This window comes from Trachypithecus francoisi, unplaced genomic scaffold, assembly GCF_009764315.1.
Source record: "Trachypithecus francoisi isolate TF-2019V2 unplaced genomic scaffold, Tfra_2.0 Lachesis_group10, whole genome shotgun sequence".
NCBI lineage: Eukaryota > Metazoa > Chordata > Mammalia > Primates > Cercopithecidae > Trachypithecus > Trachypithecus francoisi.
Window position 1 is genome coordinate 94487641 of NW_022681455.1, and position 15759 is coordinate 94503399.

The following is a 15759-nucleotide window of genomic DNA, read 5'->3' on the forward strand; positions in this document are numbered from 1 at the left end:
AATTTTGAGGACAAACATTTTAATAGAAGATGGATAGAATGCCTAGCACTCGTCTTTATTATTATGGGTTTGTGTTTGTTTGTTTGTTTGTTTGAGACAGGGTCTTGCTCTGCCACCTAGGCTGGAGTGCAGTGGCACAATCATGGCTCACTGTACCCTCAACCTCCCAGCTTCCCAGGGTCAAGTGATCCTCCCACCTCAGCCTCCCAACTAGCTAGGACTTCAGGTGCCTGCCACCATGCCTGAGTAGTCTTTTTAAATTTTTTGTAGAGATGGGGTTTCGCTATGTTGCCCGGGCTGGTCTTGAACTCCTGAGCTCAAGCCATCTGCCTGCCTCGGCTTCCCAAAGTGCTGGGATAATAGGCATGAGCCGTTGTGCCAAGCCTTATTGATTCTTTTAAAGATTTTTATTAGTATTCTTATTATCCCTTTGGTGTGAGAGGAGATGTCATCGAAAGAGCATTGGCATGAGGTACAATGTCTTTATAATCTCTCCCATGTCAACAGAAGTCTCTGATAAACCTACAGGGGTGGTTTTGAGAGGGACAGGAGAAAGGCAGTGCTGTGAGGATCACACAGGCTCATCACATGGCTGGGAGGTGCCCTGGTGGAGACTGCACATTCTAGCAGTAGAAGGGAAAAGGCAGGGCACTCCTCTGGACCCCTGAAGAAAGAGTGGAGATGCCTTTGAGCTATTTCATTACCAAAAAGTGGCCCTGACTTCCAAACCAGCAAGGGGCTCTTGCATCCCTTATCTCCTCATCTTCTGACCTCCTGGAGGTGCGATCTGAGCACTTTTACCCCTCACCCAGGGTCCTCTTTTCTTTCATAGAGCCTTTCTTTCATAGGCCAGAGGAGCTGGGGTTTTCTTGTTTGTTTGTTTTTTGTTTTCACTTTTATTTTAGGTTTGGGGGTATGTGTGGAGGTTTGTTACATAGGTAAACATGTGTCACGGGAGTCTGAGGTACAGATTCTTTCATCACCGAGTTATTAAGCCCAGTACCCAATAGTTATCTTTTCTGCTGCCCCTGTTTCTCCCACCCTCCCTGCTCAAGTAGACCCCAGTGTCTCTTGTCTCCTTCTTTGTGTTCACAGATTCTTATCATTTAACTCCCACTTATAAGTGAGAACGTGCAGTATTTGTTCCTGGGTTAGTTTGCTAAGGAAAATAGCCTCCAGCTCCATCCGTGTTCCCACAGAAGATATGATCTTGTTGTTATGGCTGCATTGTATTCCATGGTGTGTATGTGGATCTTGTTTTTTTTTATGGCTGTATTGTATTCCATGGTGTATATATTTTCTGTATTTAATCTTGCATTGATGGGCATTTAGGTTGATTCCATGTCTTTGCTATTGTGAATAGTGCTGCGGTGAACATTTGCATGCATGTGTCTTTATGGCAGAATGATTTATATTCCTCTGAGTGTATACCTAGTAATGGGATTGCTGGGTTGAATATTAGTTCTGCTTTTAGCTCTTTCAGGAATTGCCATACTGCTTTCCACAATGGCTGAACTAAATTACATTCCCACCAACAGTGTATAAGTGTTCCCTTTTCTCCCCAGACTTGCCAGCATCTGTTATTTTTTTACTTTTAATAATAGCCATTCTGACTGGTGTGAGATGGTATCTCACTGTGGTTTTGATTTGCACTTCTCTGATAATCAGGGCTATTGAGCCTTTTTTTTTCATATGCTAGTTGGCCACATGTATGCTTTTTTTTTTTTGAAAAGTGCCTGTTCATGTTCTTTGCCTACGTTTTAATGGGGTTTTCTCTTGTACATTTGTTTATGTTCCTTATCGATGCTGGATATTAGACCTTTGTCAGATGCATAATTTGCAAATATTTTCTCCCATTCTGCAGGTCATCTATTTACTCTGTTTATAGTTTCTTTTGCTGTGCAGAAGCTTTTAAGTTTAATTGGATACTACTTGTCAACTTTTGCTTTTGAAACCCTGGAAGACAAACTAGGCAATACCATCCTGAACATAGGAATGGACAGAAATTTCATGACAAAGACACCAAAAGCAATCACAGCAAAAGCAGGGGAGCTCTTAACCATGATTTACAGTGAGATCCTCTGGTTCCATGGCCAGGATGATGGGAAACCTTTACCAAAGCAAATCTCTTCTTGCAATCCCAAGTTGAAACTCTCAATGTTCTATCTCATGAAAAATAACAATAAGCTGGGCACTGTTTTACATGCCTGTAATCTCAGCTACATAAGAGGCTGAGAAAGGAGGATCACTTGAGTCCAGGAATTCTAGACCAGCCTGGGCAACATAGTGAGACCCCATCTCAAAACAAAACAAAAATCCCTGATCATTCATGGCTATTGTACTATATAGTATTATTAATATTACATTTCAGACAAACTGTAGGTCATGTAGGCGCTGCGGAAAAGAATTGGGAACTGTGAAAACCATTGTTTATATAGAAGATGTCTTTTGAGCTCCAAACAAATGCGGAGAACATAAGCCATTGACAGCAGCTGGGCACTGCCCGCACTGTCCCCTTCTCCAAGGCAGCAGGATGGCACAGACCCACAGGAGGGACTCTAATTATACTGATTGGCCAAGATCCAGGCTCTGTGCTAAATGGAAGAAAGATTTCTTGCCTGTGTATGGTGGCTCTTTCCCGTATTCTCGACACCTTGAGAGGCCAAGGCAGGAGGATCACTTGAGCCCAGGAGTTTGAGACCAACCTGTGCAACAAAGGGAGACCCCATCTCTACAAAAAACAAAAACAAAAATAGCCAGATGTGGTGATGCATGCCTGTACTCCCACCTACTCGGGAGGCTGAGGATCGCTGGAGCTCAGGAGTTGGAGGCTTCAGTGAGCTATGACTGTGCCACTGTGCTCCAGCCTGGGCAACAGAGTGAGACCCTGTCTCGAAAAAAGAAAGAAAGAAAGAGTTCTTGAAAAATGGCTGGTTGTTTATGTGGCTGAATGGCGTTATCTTGGTGTTCAAAAGCACTTCGGGTATATTCGGCAGTTAAAGCGTTTTTAAAGCACCTAAACAGCCTATCTTGTATTGGACTTCTCACCTCTTCCCAGAAGCCAGAAGCGTGAGGCCAAAAAGTAGATGTATATACAACTAGAATTTAAGCCAAACCCAGCTTCTCAAGTGGTCAAGGTTGAAGAACACTAACTACTAAAAAGGTGTATTGACCCGGGGGGAAAAAAAGCTGACCCCTGGGCAAAAGTCTGGATTTTCCTCACTCTCTGATATATGTTGACTTGACTGATCTGGAAACATTAACATGAGGAACAGAGGCAAGAGGTTAAAAGCCTTTCAAAGAAAAAGTGAACATGTCTTTTGTGAAAACTCATTTAGGAATTGGTTTGGTTTAGTGGTTGTGCAATAGGTAAACTGAGTTATTTGACATGCTGACTTGATAAGGCCCCCTTTGTCCGAGTAGACCGTTATGATAGCTGTAAGTATGACTGGGTGGCCATTTACTTGTAAAGTTGTCCACAGTGCCATGATAGTGACAAAAGTCCAAGAAGACACATTACAAATTCATTAACTTGTTCTTCTCTTTTCAGAGGATTTAGAGTGTCAAGGGAAAGATTATTATAAACTAGACTGCATCGTTTTGTCACCACTCACTATAACAGATTATTTGGAGCAAAACACAGTGAGACTATGAAAAACAGTGCAATGGAGTGGCTTCTTCCTTGAGGTTAAATTTTAAATGTAGCACTTAAGGTAGGCATCGTAGAGGTGAGAATTATACATGGAAATCCCTTCAATTTGTACATCAGGTACTGGCAGGGATTTAGATACCATGTTAATAGGAAAAATACTTATCTTTAAACCCTGAATCACTCTGTATGGCAAGACGGTTGCCACACAAATATACATTAGAGTGAAATGAACCCTCAAGATACTGAATTGAACAGAGGACATTAAGGTCCCATATTGGTCTCACACTCCCTTTAAAGCATAAGGCCATTGAGAGGATTGTTGCCCTATGACATCATTATTTCCTGCTTTTTCCATGCTGATCCTGGCAGGTGGGTTTTGCAGGTTCATGTGGATTTGATGTAACACCAGTGTTTTCTACCTGAGGCCTGGTTTTTTGTTTTGTTTTGTTTTGTTTGTTTTTTTCATGGAGTTTCGCTCTGTCACCTAGGCTGGAGTGCAGTGACGCGGTCTCGGCTTGCTGCAACCTCTGGCTCCCGGGTTCAAGCGATTCTCCTGCCTCAGCCTCCTGAGTATCTGGGATTACAAGCACGTACCACCACGCCCGGCTAATTTTTGTATTTTTAGTAGAGACGGGGTTTCACCATGTTGGTCAGGCTGGTCTCGAACTCCTGACCTCGTGATCCACCCACCTCAGCCTCCCAAAGTGCTGGGATTACAGGTGTGAAGCACTGCGCCTGGCTCCTGAGGCCTCTTAAGCCTTGGTATTGGCTTATGCTATGGTGCATTAGGAGAATGCATTATCACGTAGCTGATGCCCTCAAACAGACTCCTACTCAGCGTTAGGCCAAGTGACTGTCAACTCCTTAAATTCAAATTCCAGAAAAAGCACTGACTTAAAGAAGAGGAGACTTCTAAACATTGCGTATTTTCTGATGAAGCTGTCTGTTTAAACTGCTCTATTCTTTAGAAGTGTGATTTCTTTCATTTTTATTTGCGAGCGTTACAAGCCCTCTGGCCAATGTTGCGTGATCAGCTAGGTTTTAAAAATAGGACTTGTATCACATAAGAAAAGGGATATTGAGGCATAATTATACATTTATGTGGTACTTTACATATTTTACAGTGCTTTTATATACGTTATTTGATTTTATCTTCACATAACCCAGTAAAGCAGAGAAGCATTAACTTCAGTGTAATAGTTGAGGAAACTAAGAGGTTGAGATATTTTTCTCAAGGTCACCCAGGGAATATATCAATAATTAGAGATAGTTTATGCCCTCAGAAGCTGAACATGTATCTTTTATTTCTATAGACTGTAGATACTTACGCTGTAAGAGCCTCACCATCAAAAGAAAGAAAAAAAGAAAACTAGGTTTTATCAGTCATCTAACATAATAATAGTCCTTCTAGAAACTGGAGGTAAAAACAACATTTGCTTCTTTCCTCTGAAATGATTTGGAATGTCCTAAATATCTAAATTTGACAAGAATAGCTGACTAGTCAATGGACAGGATCCATTTTAGTCCAAATGGAAATCCATGAAAAAGATGGAACGAAGTGAAAAGGGCAACCAGCCAGATGTCCAGGGGTCTGACCCGCCCTGGCTCCCCTGCGCACCATTCCATCAAACCTTGAGTAAGGCAGCCCTCACTCAAACTGGGGATCCACATACCTACCCCTGCCATCTCTCCTAGGTTATTAGGAAAGTAAGAAGCAGCACTGTGGATCGACATTATTTGGGACACTTAAACATTGTACAAAATGCAACTGTTATTTTTATTAGGAGTTGTTCTCCTCTTTCCCATTGACGAATTCCCTCTTACGAGTTCATTTCTGTTATCTTTTCAGTGGCCCATGCTTGGTAATATTTCTCCATCAAATTCTAGTCTGTGTGTGTGTGTGTGTGTGTGTTACACTTGCTTATTCTGATGAATCTTTCAGCAGAAACCATTTCTCCTGAAATCTTTCTTTATCATTTCATCAAGAGTAATGGAAATGTTACCTGTCCTTCTTTATTTGTTGCAAAATTTAGGGACAAGGAAGAAGACCGTGTATGTTTTCTTAAAATCAATGGCCAGCACATTACTGTAAAACCTATTGATTAAAAACACAAAGTATAATGTTAGTCATTTAGTCTGTGAAGTGATGCAATAAGGGAAGAAATTTATCCTTTGACTTTTGCATTAACCTTTTATTGACTGCTTGCATACCCATAATTAACACACACTTTAGCTAAAGTGGTTAATTTTAGCATGGTGACCAGTGTTCACTAATGTAGCTGCAATCCTGATCATCTAAATGTAAGTGCAGCCCTGGGGGAAATCAGCGGGCAGTGAAGCCCTTCATGAGTTACACCTTGGTTGGGGGGACTTCTGGACAATCTGCTGGCAGCCAGCCAGTGTGACACCTTTCGGCTGCTTCCTGTTACGTCACTAGGTCATTCAGGGAGAACCACTCCTAAGTAGCTGAGAGTTTTAGGAGGTGGTTTATACAGTGCTTTGAGTCAAAATAATGTGAATTTAGGAAGGAGAAAGTATATATATTATATATATACTTTATATACACATATAATATGTAATATACTATATATTGTATATAGTTATATGTATTATATAATTATTTTATATATGATATATTAGATATAATTATATTTTTTATATTTATCATATAAGTATATATATAATGATATAACTATTATATATAATTATAATTATATAATAAATATATAAAATTATATAATTCTTACAATTATATGTTATATAATTATATATTAAATATATAAATATATAATTGTATAATAAATACATATAATTGTATATTGTAATAAATATATAATTACTTATTGTATATACAATATTGTATGTAATATTTATGTATGTCATCTATAATTATATATAATATAATAATATATTATTGTATATAAATATATCATAATACATAATATATTAAAAGTACATGTACATACTATATTATGTATATACTTTATCTCTCTTCCTCCTAAATTCATATTATAAATTCACATTACATATTATATATAATATATAATAAAGTATATTGTATAAAATATGTATATATAAATATGTATAATATTTATTATATTTGAAATACTTATATATAAAGTAATAGGTATATATAAAGCATATGTATACAATATTTTATGTGTATATATGTATTATTTTCCTTTGCTGTCCTTGAACTGCTTCATGAAAGGGGCAGTATTTTCTGAACAGATCCAAGTTTATTTGCTAACCCAACAAACATTTTTAAAAATGGGATTTTTCCTTAGGATAGGATTAGAGAGGACAGGATTGAAAGGGGGAAATTGTAACTTTCTTATTGTTTAGCTGGGTTCAGTAGGACTTGGGAATGACACTGAGAAGGGAATCTTGTTAACTTTCTTTAGCAACATTATCCAGCTTTAGTCCTGAAAACTGGCTTATTTTCATGCAAAGGCCAGTGTGGATGGACCAGCATTCTCTTGTTTTCTGGGCAGAAATCTGTCCCAAATAGAAATACTGTTTGAAACAAAACCAAATGTCAGTGTTTTCGTGGGTTCACACCCAGGTATTCTCTGCACACACTACACTGTATCAGCCACAACATCTCAGTTTAGAGAGACTACCTGAATCCACTTGGCAAGGCAATGGATGTTGTACAAGGCAGGAAATAACTGAGAGAAAGGAAGCATGGCCAGCATATCAGCTAGGATTCTTTACAGAAAAACCTAATTCAGACAATAAAGTCTCATGAAACGGAAACATCTAAGTGAAGCATGACCCAGATACTCAAACAGCATGGCCCAGGATCCACCCCTTGCTGGATGGCAGCAAAATGTTGATGGCAGTTCCACATCACACATCCTAATTGTTCATAGGCCAGGAGAGGAGAAAGTCTTTTCCTTTAGCTCCCATACCAGTCCTCTGATTTAGTCTCTTGATTTTGCCTCATATTGGGTCATATGCCTCCTCTTAAACCACTCCCTGTGACTAGGAGAGCATGATGTACTGACGTAGCTGAAGCCAATCAAGGCTCCTCTCTGGCTGTAGAAGTGGAGCTAGTCCCACCCACATCAAGTCATGAAGGATACAGAAGGAACAGGTACCCCACAGGAAAATTAGTATCCTGTTGGTGGGAAAGGTGGGAGTAAATACAGGACAATAAATTTCCATCCCAATCAGTATTCCTCACCCATTTCATAAGACAACTTGGGGCCCCTTTATTTTATAAGAGACTATAGAGTATTGTGTGCTAAGAAACAATCCAACTTTATTTCCTGTAAATGCAAAAATCAGTCTGGAACAACCACCACTTAGAAGGCCAGACGCCAGTGCCTTTTATCAATCCTAGGTCTTCAGGAACAACTGTTGATCCCTTCTGAATCTGAACATTTTAGCCTGACACTGGAAAGTCGTAGCAGCTTGAATACATAAGCCTCAGGGTCTTGGGATGTCACAATGTGATAGGATCCAGCCTTAGGTGCAATTTGATTCAAGCCAGAAAGAGCTGCTCCTGTATCCCCAGAGCTTCCCCTAGGAGTCCGTCTAGAGGCTCCGCACCCAGTTAGTATGAAGGAAGGAGACAGCCCAGGTATAATAGGCAGCTCTCTCATTGGCATTTCTCATCTGCCACTGGTACCTGGAGTAGAAGTAACCATAGTGATAAGATTATTTAATGGGTATTGGGCGCTTGCTACCTGCCAGGAAATGTTCTAAGCACTTTCTGCATATAATTCATGTAATCTTCACATCAACCCCATAAGTAAGATACTATTATTGCCATCACCACTTGACAGACTGAGGCTCAGCGAGGTAACAAAACCTGCCCAAGATATCATGCCCCTGGAGAGCAGCAACTCCGGCAATACAGAGAACACACTCTTTACCACCATGCTGCAGTCTCCCTGCTTCCCATCTTTGGCAATTGAGATCCAAGAAGGAAGAATGAGTGACCCGAGCAAAAGAAATGAAAGCCTAAAGGGGGACAGATGTGCCTTCAAGTAATTCCCAGCCTTCTCTTTATCAGTTCTGCAGGCTGGCATGATGCTAAATCACACACTGTCATTTGAGTTAGGGATATCTGTCCTTTTTCATGGGTAATACACCACCTCCAATAACGAGCCCTCTCCTGGCCCCTCTTACTATCAGTTGGAAATTGGCAAGGAACACTGGACATTAAAGAAAAAATTTTAAAGCAATCTTGAAATTTCTGAATGAAGGCTCTGAAGAAACCCAACAAAGGGTTCTACTCCTGACCCAGATGGATGCAGTGACTGTGTACAGCTTGTCTGTCAGAGCTTGAATGCAAAGGAGCCACTTCCCATACCAGCCAGTCTTTTTTTCTTTCTTTCTTTCTTTCCTTTTTTTTTTTTTTGTTTTTGTTTTTGTTTTTGGGAAATAGAGCCTTGCTCTGTTGCCCAGGCTGGGGTGCAGTAGCATGATCTTGGCTCACTACAACCCCACCTCCTGGGTTCAAGTGATTCTCATGCCTCAGCCTCCTGAGTAGCTGGGATTACAGGTGGGCATCACCGTGCGCAGCTAATTTTTGTATTTTTTAGTAGAGACAGGGTTTCACCTTGTTGCCCAGGCTGATCTTAAACTCTTGGAAGTGATCTGCCTGCCTTGGCCTACCAGGATGCAAGGGATTACAGGTGTGAGTCACCATGCGTGGCCCCAGCCAGTCCTTTGATGAGAAGAATAACAGCTGAAACCTGCAACAGCTTTGCCCAAAAGAAAAGCCGTCGGGATTGGGAAACTTGTACAACACAGCATAAGCAAAGCTCTGCAGCAGGCTTCAATGTGTTTAAGACTTTCACAAAGTACGGAGGCAAAACCCATTTGACAGGTGAAAAGGCATCTCTATTGACTTTCTACAAACCTTATGATATTCTAGGTGGATCGACACTTATCATAGCCCTTTAATCTGCCAGCCAGGATAATGTGTGCATGGATAATTTATCCACTGTGAGATTGAAATGCTCCATTTGGAATAACTTTCCCTACCCAGTAAATTGAGCATTACTCCAGGATTCTGAGACAGAGAGAAAGCACAATTTTAAAAGCTTTGCAGAGTTCCTTTGTAATTAGTCGCAGCTTTCCTTGAATATTAATTTCCCCCACATCCCTTTCAAGTGGTTTAGAGACTGTCTCTAGAACTACAGAGATGCACCCTCAGAACCATGACAGCAAGCGGCATGGTCTCAAACACCTATGATTAAGTAGTCTGCAGAACGCACCTTCTGTTCTTCAGTGCAGTGTGTAGCTTATCAGTGCAAACAGTTTAATATTTATGCTAAGAGGATTGTCAAAAGCAGCTTCTGTTGCTTTAATTCTTGTTTTAAATAAATAATGAGAACATTTAAACACATTACTCTTCTTGAGGCCCCGGGGTCAGCTAATCTTATTATTTATGAAGTGATGTGCTACATAATAGTACTTAGTGCATGTTAACAGACGCTATTATCAGGGCCTGATGCAGAGAGCCAAAGATATATTAGAATGTTATGTGTAATGTACGACGGATTGAGTGCATAGGATGCCGGTGTAGCAATTAACCACACGCGAAAATAGGTGTAAAGTTGACGTATGTTTTCCCGGGGGGATCCCCTCACCATTAATAATTCCCCAGAGAAGAAGATGTCTTTCAGTTAGGAACCCTCTCTACCATCAGGCTTGGAAATGGGGCCAGGATATTCCATTCTTTGATCTCTTCATAGTCAGTCCTACACAGTCAGAAGACATATAGTGAGCATGACTTTTTAGTTGATTTAGACAAAAATGCAGAGAAGGCGGGGGTGGAGGGAGGCACGTGTGCAGTGTCCCAAATGTCCTCATAGTGTTTGGTTTTGGTCCACACATTTTCACTGCCACATACTCCAGGAGAGTGGAGAAATTGTTCATTCCTTATTGCAATCTGTTTCCTTCTCTCTGATCCTCATTTTGCAGATAAATAAAGCTCAAGCCACTGAGTTTTCCCAGGTCACTTTTAAATAAGCCAGTCTCTCTGAGAGATAGATGCCTGCCAAGGTGTGAGAACGTTGCCCCAATTTTTTTCCTGTGAGGCTATAATTTAGCTTCATATGATAATTAATTTCTCTACTATTGATGAATAATCCATTCAATAAAAACCGTGATTTAAGTGTTTTCCTTAGGGACTAACTATTGCTAGCCTCTTAATTTAATTTTGTGGAAGTTTTTCCCACCTCTTCATCAGTGGAAATGATTATTAACCTCTATTTGCATATATCCTTATAAATCGGTCTCTCCTTGGAGTGCCTTTTTCTGAGCACAGCAAGCTGGGACACTTGTAAATCTCCAGGATCTCCAAAGTCAATCCCGGCCTGTAATATTGTTTAATCTATTCTTGGACGTTTTAATGCAGTAAATTCAATTTAATCTTTCCCAGTAATCTAGTAATACATTGAAATCCCACAAACATTTAAATCTGATAATGGCTTAATCACACACTTTAAATAACAGTTGAGATAATGAAAAAATAATTCACCGTTTTAAAGGCAGAGTAACTGAATTTCCCCGATGATTGGCTTCTACGCAGCCACCTGAGATGATACAAATCTGGGAGTCAAAGCACAGGAAGTCCGGACCATCAGGAACAGCCTTCCTTCTTAGAAACATCTGCGTTCCCCCTGTAGCCTCATTCAGTCATTGCCATGACCTTCACCCCAGTGGACTGTCTTTGGAGCATTGGCCAGTGTTCCTCCAAGCTTCCTGTGGGTTGGGGTCTTCTGGGGGTTTCCTCCCATGGATTCATTTCCTATTGTTACTCTTCCAGGTGCCAGTCGCGAATTGCCCGAACTTTACCTGCTGATCAGAAGCCAGAATGTCGGCCATACTGGGAAAAGGATGACGTTTCCATGCCTCTGCCGTTTGATCTCACAGACATCGTTTCAGAACTCAGAGGTCAGCTTCTGGAAGCAAAACCCTAGAAGGATCACAAGTCTCAGGCAGAGGAGAAAAAGAGATCGGCTCTTCTCCTCCAGTGTTGTCATGGGCTTAGGCAAGGGCAGTGGAGACTTCTCTTGGCCCCTAGATTGTAGCACCCGGGTCCCAATCCAAAACAGCTAGGAAATGGTGCCCATGAATTTTTAAATGTTTAAAAATGACCCTGTGTTATAGTCTGATTTGGTGTTAAACAGGACCTTCTTCCCCCAAAATTGTTCAGATTTTAAAATGTGAGCCATTCAGCCCCCAAAGTCCAGGGCAGGCGACAGGAACAAGCCCAGCATGTGACAAAGCCTAACCTACTTTCCTCTTTCCCAAGCTTTTTCAGAGACTCTGGAGTGGACCCAGCCCTCTGGGGAAAGACAGAACTTAGAGACATCCCAGTTTCTCACCACACCCATAAGTGCTGTCCAATACGGTAGCCACTAGCTAGCTGTGGTTACTTCCATTTAAATTCAGTTTTAATTTTAATATAAAATGCAGCTCTTCAGTTGCCCTGGCCACATTTCAAGTGCTTCATAGCCTCATGTGACTAGTGACTGCTGTATGGACGGTACAGATATGGAACATTTTCATCATCGAAGAAAGTCCTATTGGACAACGCTTCTATAAAAAGTTTGAGAGCAGGAATTCTCATTTCCATTCCTCTGTAGCCTCTATCCCCAAAGGCAAAGAAACTAAAAGAGAAACGACTCATTGAAGATTGGCCTCTTTCCTTCCTCTAAGACGAACCTAAGTAAGAGCCTGAGCTTTGAGTTCTGTGCTCAGCGCACAGGAAGGAGATGTTAACAATTAAAATAAAGTTGATAGCCTGTCTTTAGGGAGTTTCCCTGATCTCTTGAAAGAGACACAGCCCTATTTACATTATTCCCCGGATTTCACCAGCATAGTATTATTTTTTCTCTAAGTCCCTCATTCTTATGTAATAACAGGTGGAACTGAGGTTTGAAGAACCTCAGTGGCCCATCCTGATGACATTGGAGACTCAGAGAGACAAGCGAGAGTAGAGTTTAAAACCTGAGCTTTAAGACTCCCACTAGCTTTGTGTCCTTTGGTATGTTAACGTGCCTCAGTTTCCTCGTCTGTATAATGGGGATACATGAAAGGCACCACTCCCAAGGTGAATATTAAGTGAGATGATTCTAGTTACAGACTTAGAACAATTTCCAGCACATAGTCAAATATCCAGGAAATTCTAGTACTGTTATGTGTGGATGAACTGACCTGGATGTAGATGCTTTCATCTCTCTTTCTGACCCCTCCGCCAGTTTTGTCTTGTGATGCCATTAACACATCTCTCCCTTTCCGACCTGGCTCCTGCCCACGGATGTCCCAAGAAATCGTGAGAATAGTTAGCCCCCCTCTCCCCAGCCTGTTGCCCTCTCGTGTAGGTGTTCACAGTAGTTGAGAAGTTGAAGAGCTTTTGCCCGTTGAAGGTGCACTGAGAATAAACTCTTTCCTGCCACCAGAATTGCAGTGGTTCACGGCCTGCACTCATTCCCATGCAGTTAATAGACACAGAAATGTCGTGTTAAGCAAAGTGACCAGGATGTCATCGTGTTGAGACTCGAGTCTCTCGGACCTTGGATTCATCCCCTGGTGTCTTTGAGCCTTGGTTTCCTCATTGGTAAAAGAGAAGTGAAGCACTGTCTCACAGGGTCATCACAGAGATTAAATGAAATAACGTACGTAGACCAGGAGGGCGTGGCGTTTGAAGGTCACAGACGGGGCACCCTCGGGCCATCCAGCCCAGTGTTTTCTTTAGCCCCTATCATGTTCATTTTTTGTTATATTCCATTAGGTGCCAATATTTTAAAATGGGAGATTTCACATGAAATTAAAAGGTCTGCATTTTCATTCTTTTTTTTTTTTTTTTCTTTTTTGAGACAGAGTCTTACTCTGTCACCAGGCTGGAGTGCAGTAGCACAATCTCAGCTCACTGCAACCTCCGCCTCCCAGGTTCAAGTGATTCTCCTGACTCAGCCTTGTGAGTAGCTGGGATTACAGGCACGTGCCACCACGCCCAGCTAATTTTTGTATGTTTAGTAGAGATGGGGTTTCACCATGTCAGCCAGGATGGTCTCTATCTCAACCTCGTGATCCACCCACCTCGGCCTCCCAAAGTGCTGGGGTTACAGGCGTGAACCACCGCGCCCAGCCAAGGTCTGCATTTTCTTTAGAACTCAGAACACCCAGTAGTCCTAGGCCCCCATCCTCGCATGGCAACAAGCTAAATAACATCTTCCCACTGCGAGTTGGGGCATGACCCAGCCTATGGTTTGCCATACTCCCTCTTTTTCTCCGTTTTATCATTAATTGTGAACCTGACCTGTGTCACCTCTTCATGTTAGCGCTCTCCAAACCTGCTTGCTTACACCCCTCTAGTCAAAATGTTTTGTGCTCACCCCAATATATGTGTGACTATTGAGCTCCATTTGTAGACTGCTTGTACTAACGTCATGTGCATCATAAAATATTCATATCCAATAAAAATATTAAAAGGATGAGATAAGAAGCCAAGAGAGATTCTGCTGTTTTTTCCTTTTGCGTGGATGAGCCAGCTTCACTGGCCTGGGAGGGGCCCAGGTGGAATTAGTTCTCAAAGTCCTCCAGGTGGAATCAGGGATGTGCACCAGGGTTGGAGAAATCACTACCTTAAGTGAATCCGAAAGGTGAGATCACATTTGCTCTAAAGAAATGGTGATCCCAGCACTTTGGGAGGCTGAGGCGGCAGATCATTGGAGGTCAGGAGTTGAAGACCAGCCTGGCCAACACGCTGAAAGCCCATCTCTACTAAAAACACAAAAATTAGCTGGGTGTGGTGGTGTGTGCCTGTAATCCCAGCTACTTGGGAGGCTGAGGCAGGCAAGTCGCTTGGCCTGGGAAGCGGAGGTTGCAGTGAGCTAAGATCATGGCACTGCACTCCAGCCTGGGCCACGGAGCAAGAGAAAAAGAAATGGTAAGTTTCACTGAGCATGTGTTTGAGGATTTCGTGTTCTCTCCAGGGAGGTTTCAGGTGGGTAGAAGGAGGTAGGCAAGATCCAATAAAAAGGCGGCTGGTGTGGACAATGACAATGAACTCGTATCCTGCAGGGTCAAGGGAAGGCTTGCTTCTGCCCTGTGATTTGGAGAAGGACTTTCCTGGAAGCACAGGCTCAGAAATCACACCCTTCCCCCAATGTGTGCGGATAACAGACCACCTCCATCAGCAGCAGCCCCCTCCTGCTTTCCTGCCAGTCCTCCCTGTGGTCCCAGCTATCTTGAGAAAAATGATCTAAGAGATCTCTTTGCACTGAGGTGCTACTGACTGCCCTGCCTCCCTCCCTTCCTCCCGCAAACCTTTCTTGGTGTTGACCACAGCCTCAGCAGTGGGGCAAGCCTGGGGACCCAAGACAGATCTCTGCCTCCCAGGCTAGTGGATGCCCTGGGATATGCAGCGACCAAAACAGGAACTTACCCCATAGTGGGGAAATAGACAGTAACCAGCAAACCAATAACTAGAGTGTTCCAGTTGGTTGTAAGTGCCAGGAAGGGAACCAACTGGGAGAGGGACAGGAAGAGATGGTGACTGGCCAAGGGGACCTCGATCAGGCTGTGGGGAAGGAAGGTGGTCGGGAAGAGCTTCCCAGGAAAGGGGATGGTGGGCCCAGGCAGGAGAGCCCTGGGAGGGGTGCCCAAGGAAGGAAAAGGGCCCTGAGCCCAAAGCCGAGAAGACCAGGAGGGGAGAAGGGGAGATGTAGGGCAGAGCAGGCGGGAGCTGCTCGGGTTTTATTCCACACACCCCAGGAAGCATGAAAGGGTTTCAAGCAGCAAGGGCGTGGAAGTAACTTGGTAAGATATTTTCATGCTTTAGACCATCGCTCTATGTGGATTCCAGAGGGTTTCTCAGAGAGCAAACGGCTCAATCCAAAGGAGCGGCTTTCCAACTGGGGATGTCCCCCTGGCTGGGTGAGATCTCAAGATGGTCTGCAGCCCCTCTAGGTTGCCCACCTGCTGAGTTCACTCTAAACAGCACCTCCTCTCCACACCCCAGCGGATCCATTCCTGCCACCCTCACTGGCAGGCTTCAGCCCCTCAGAGCTTTCTAGACATGACAGAGCAGGGTCATGGCATCACTGGTGACACAATTTTAGTGTTCAGCTTCAAAA

At 42.6% G+C, this 15759-nt stretch overlaps 1 protein-coding gene across 3 annotated transcripts in view; it reads left to right on the forward strand.

The window, feature by feature from the left end:
- Positions 1 to 14129, forward strand: part of FTO (FTO alpha-ketoglutarate dependent dioxygenase) — a 414073-nt gene extending 399944 nt beyond the window's left edge. For 2 of the 3 annotated variants that reach the window (XM_033218424.1, XM_033218425.1), the window contains one exon: positions 11442 to 14126. In XM_033218424.1, the coding sequence (XP_033074315.1) occupies positions 11442 to 11595 (154 nt within the window). In that variant the 3' untranslated portion in view covers positions 11596 to 14126. Of the gene's footprint in view, positions 1 to 11441 lie in introns of all 3 variants that reach the window. The other variant, XM_033218421.1, reaches the window with a different exon arrangement.
- The last annotated feature ends 1630 nt before the right edge of the window (positions 14130 to 15759 follow it).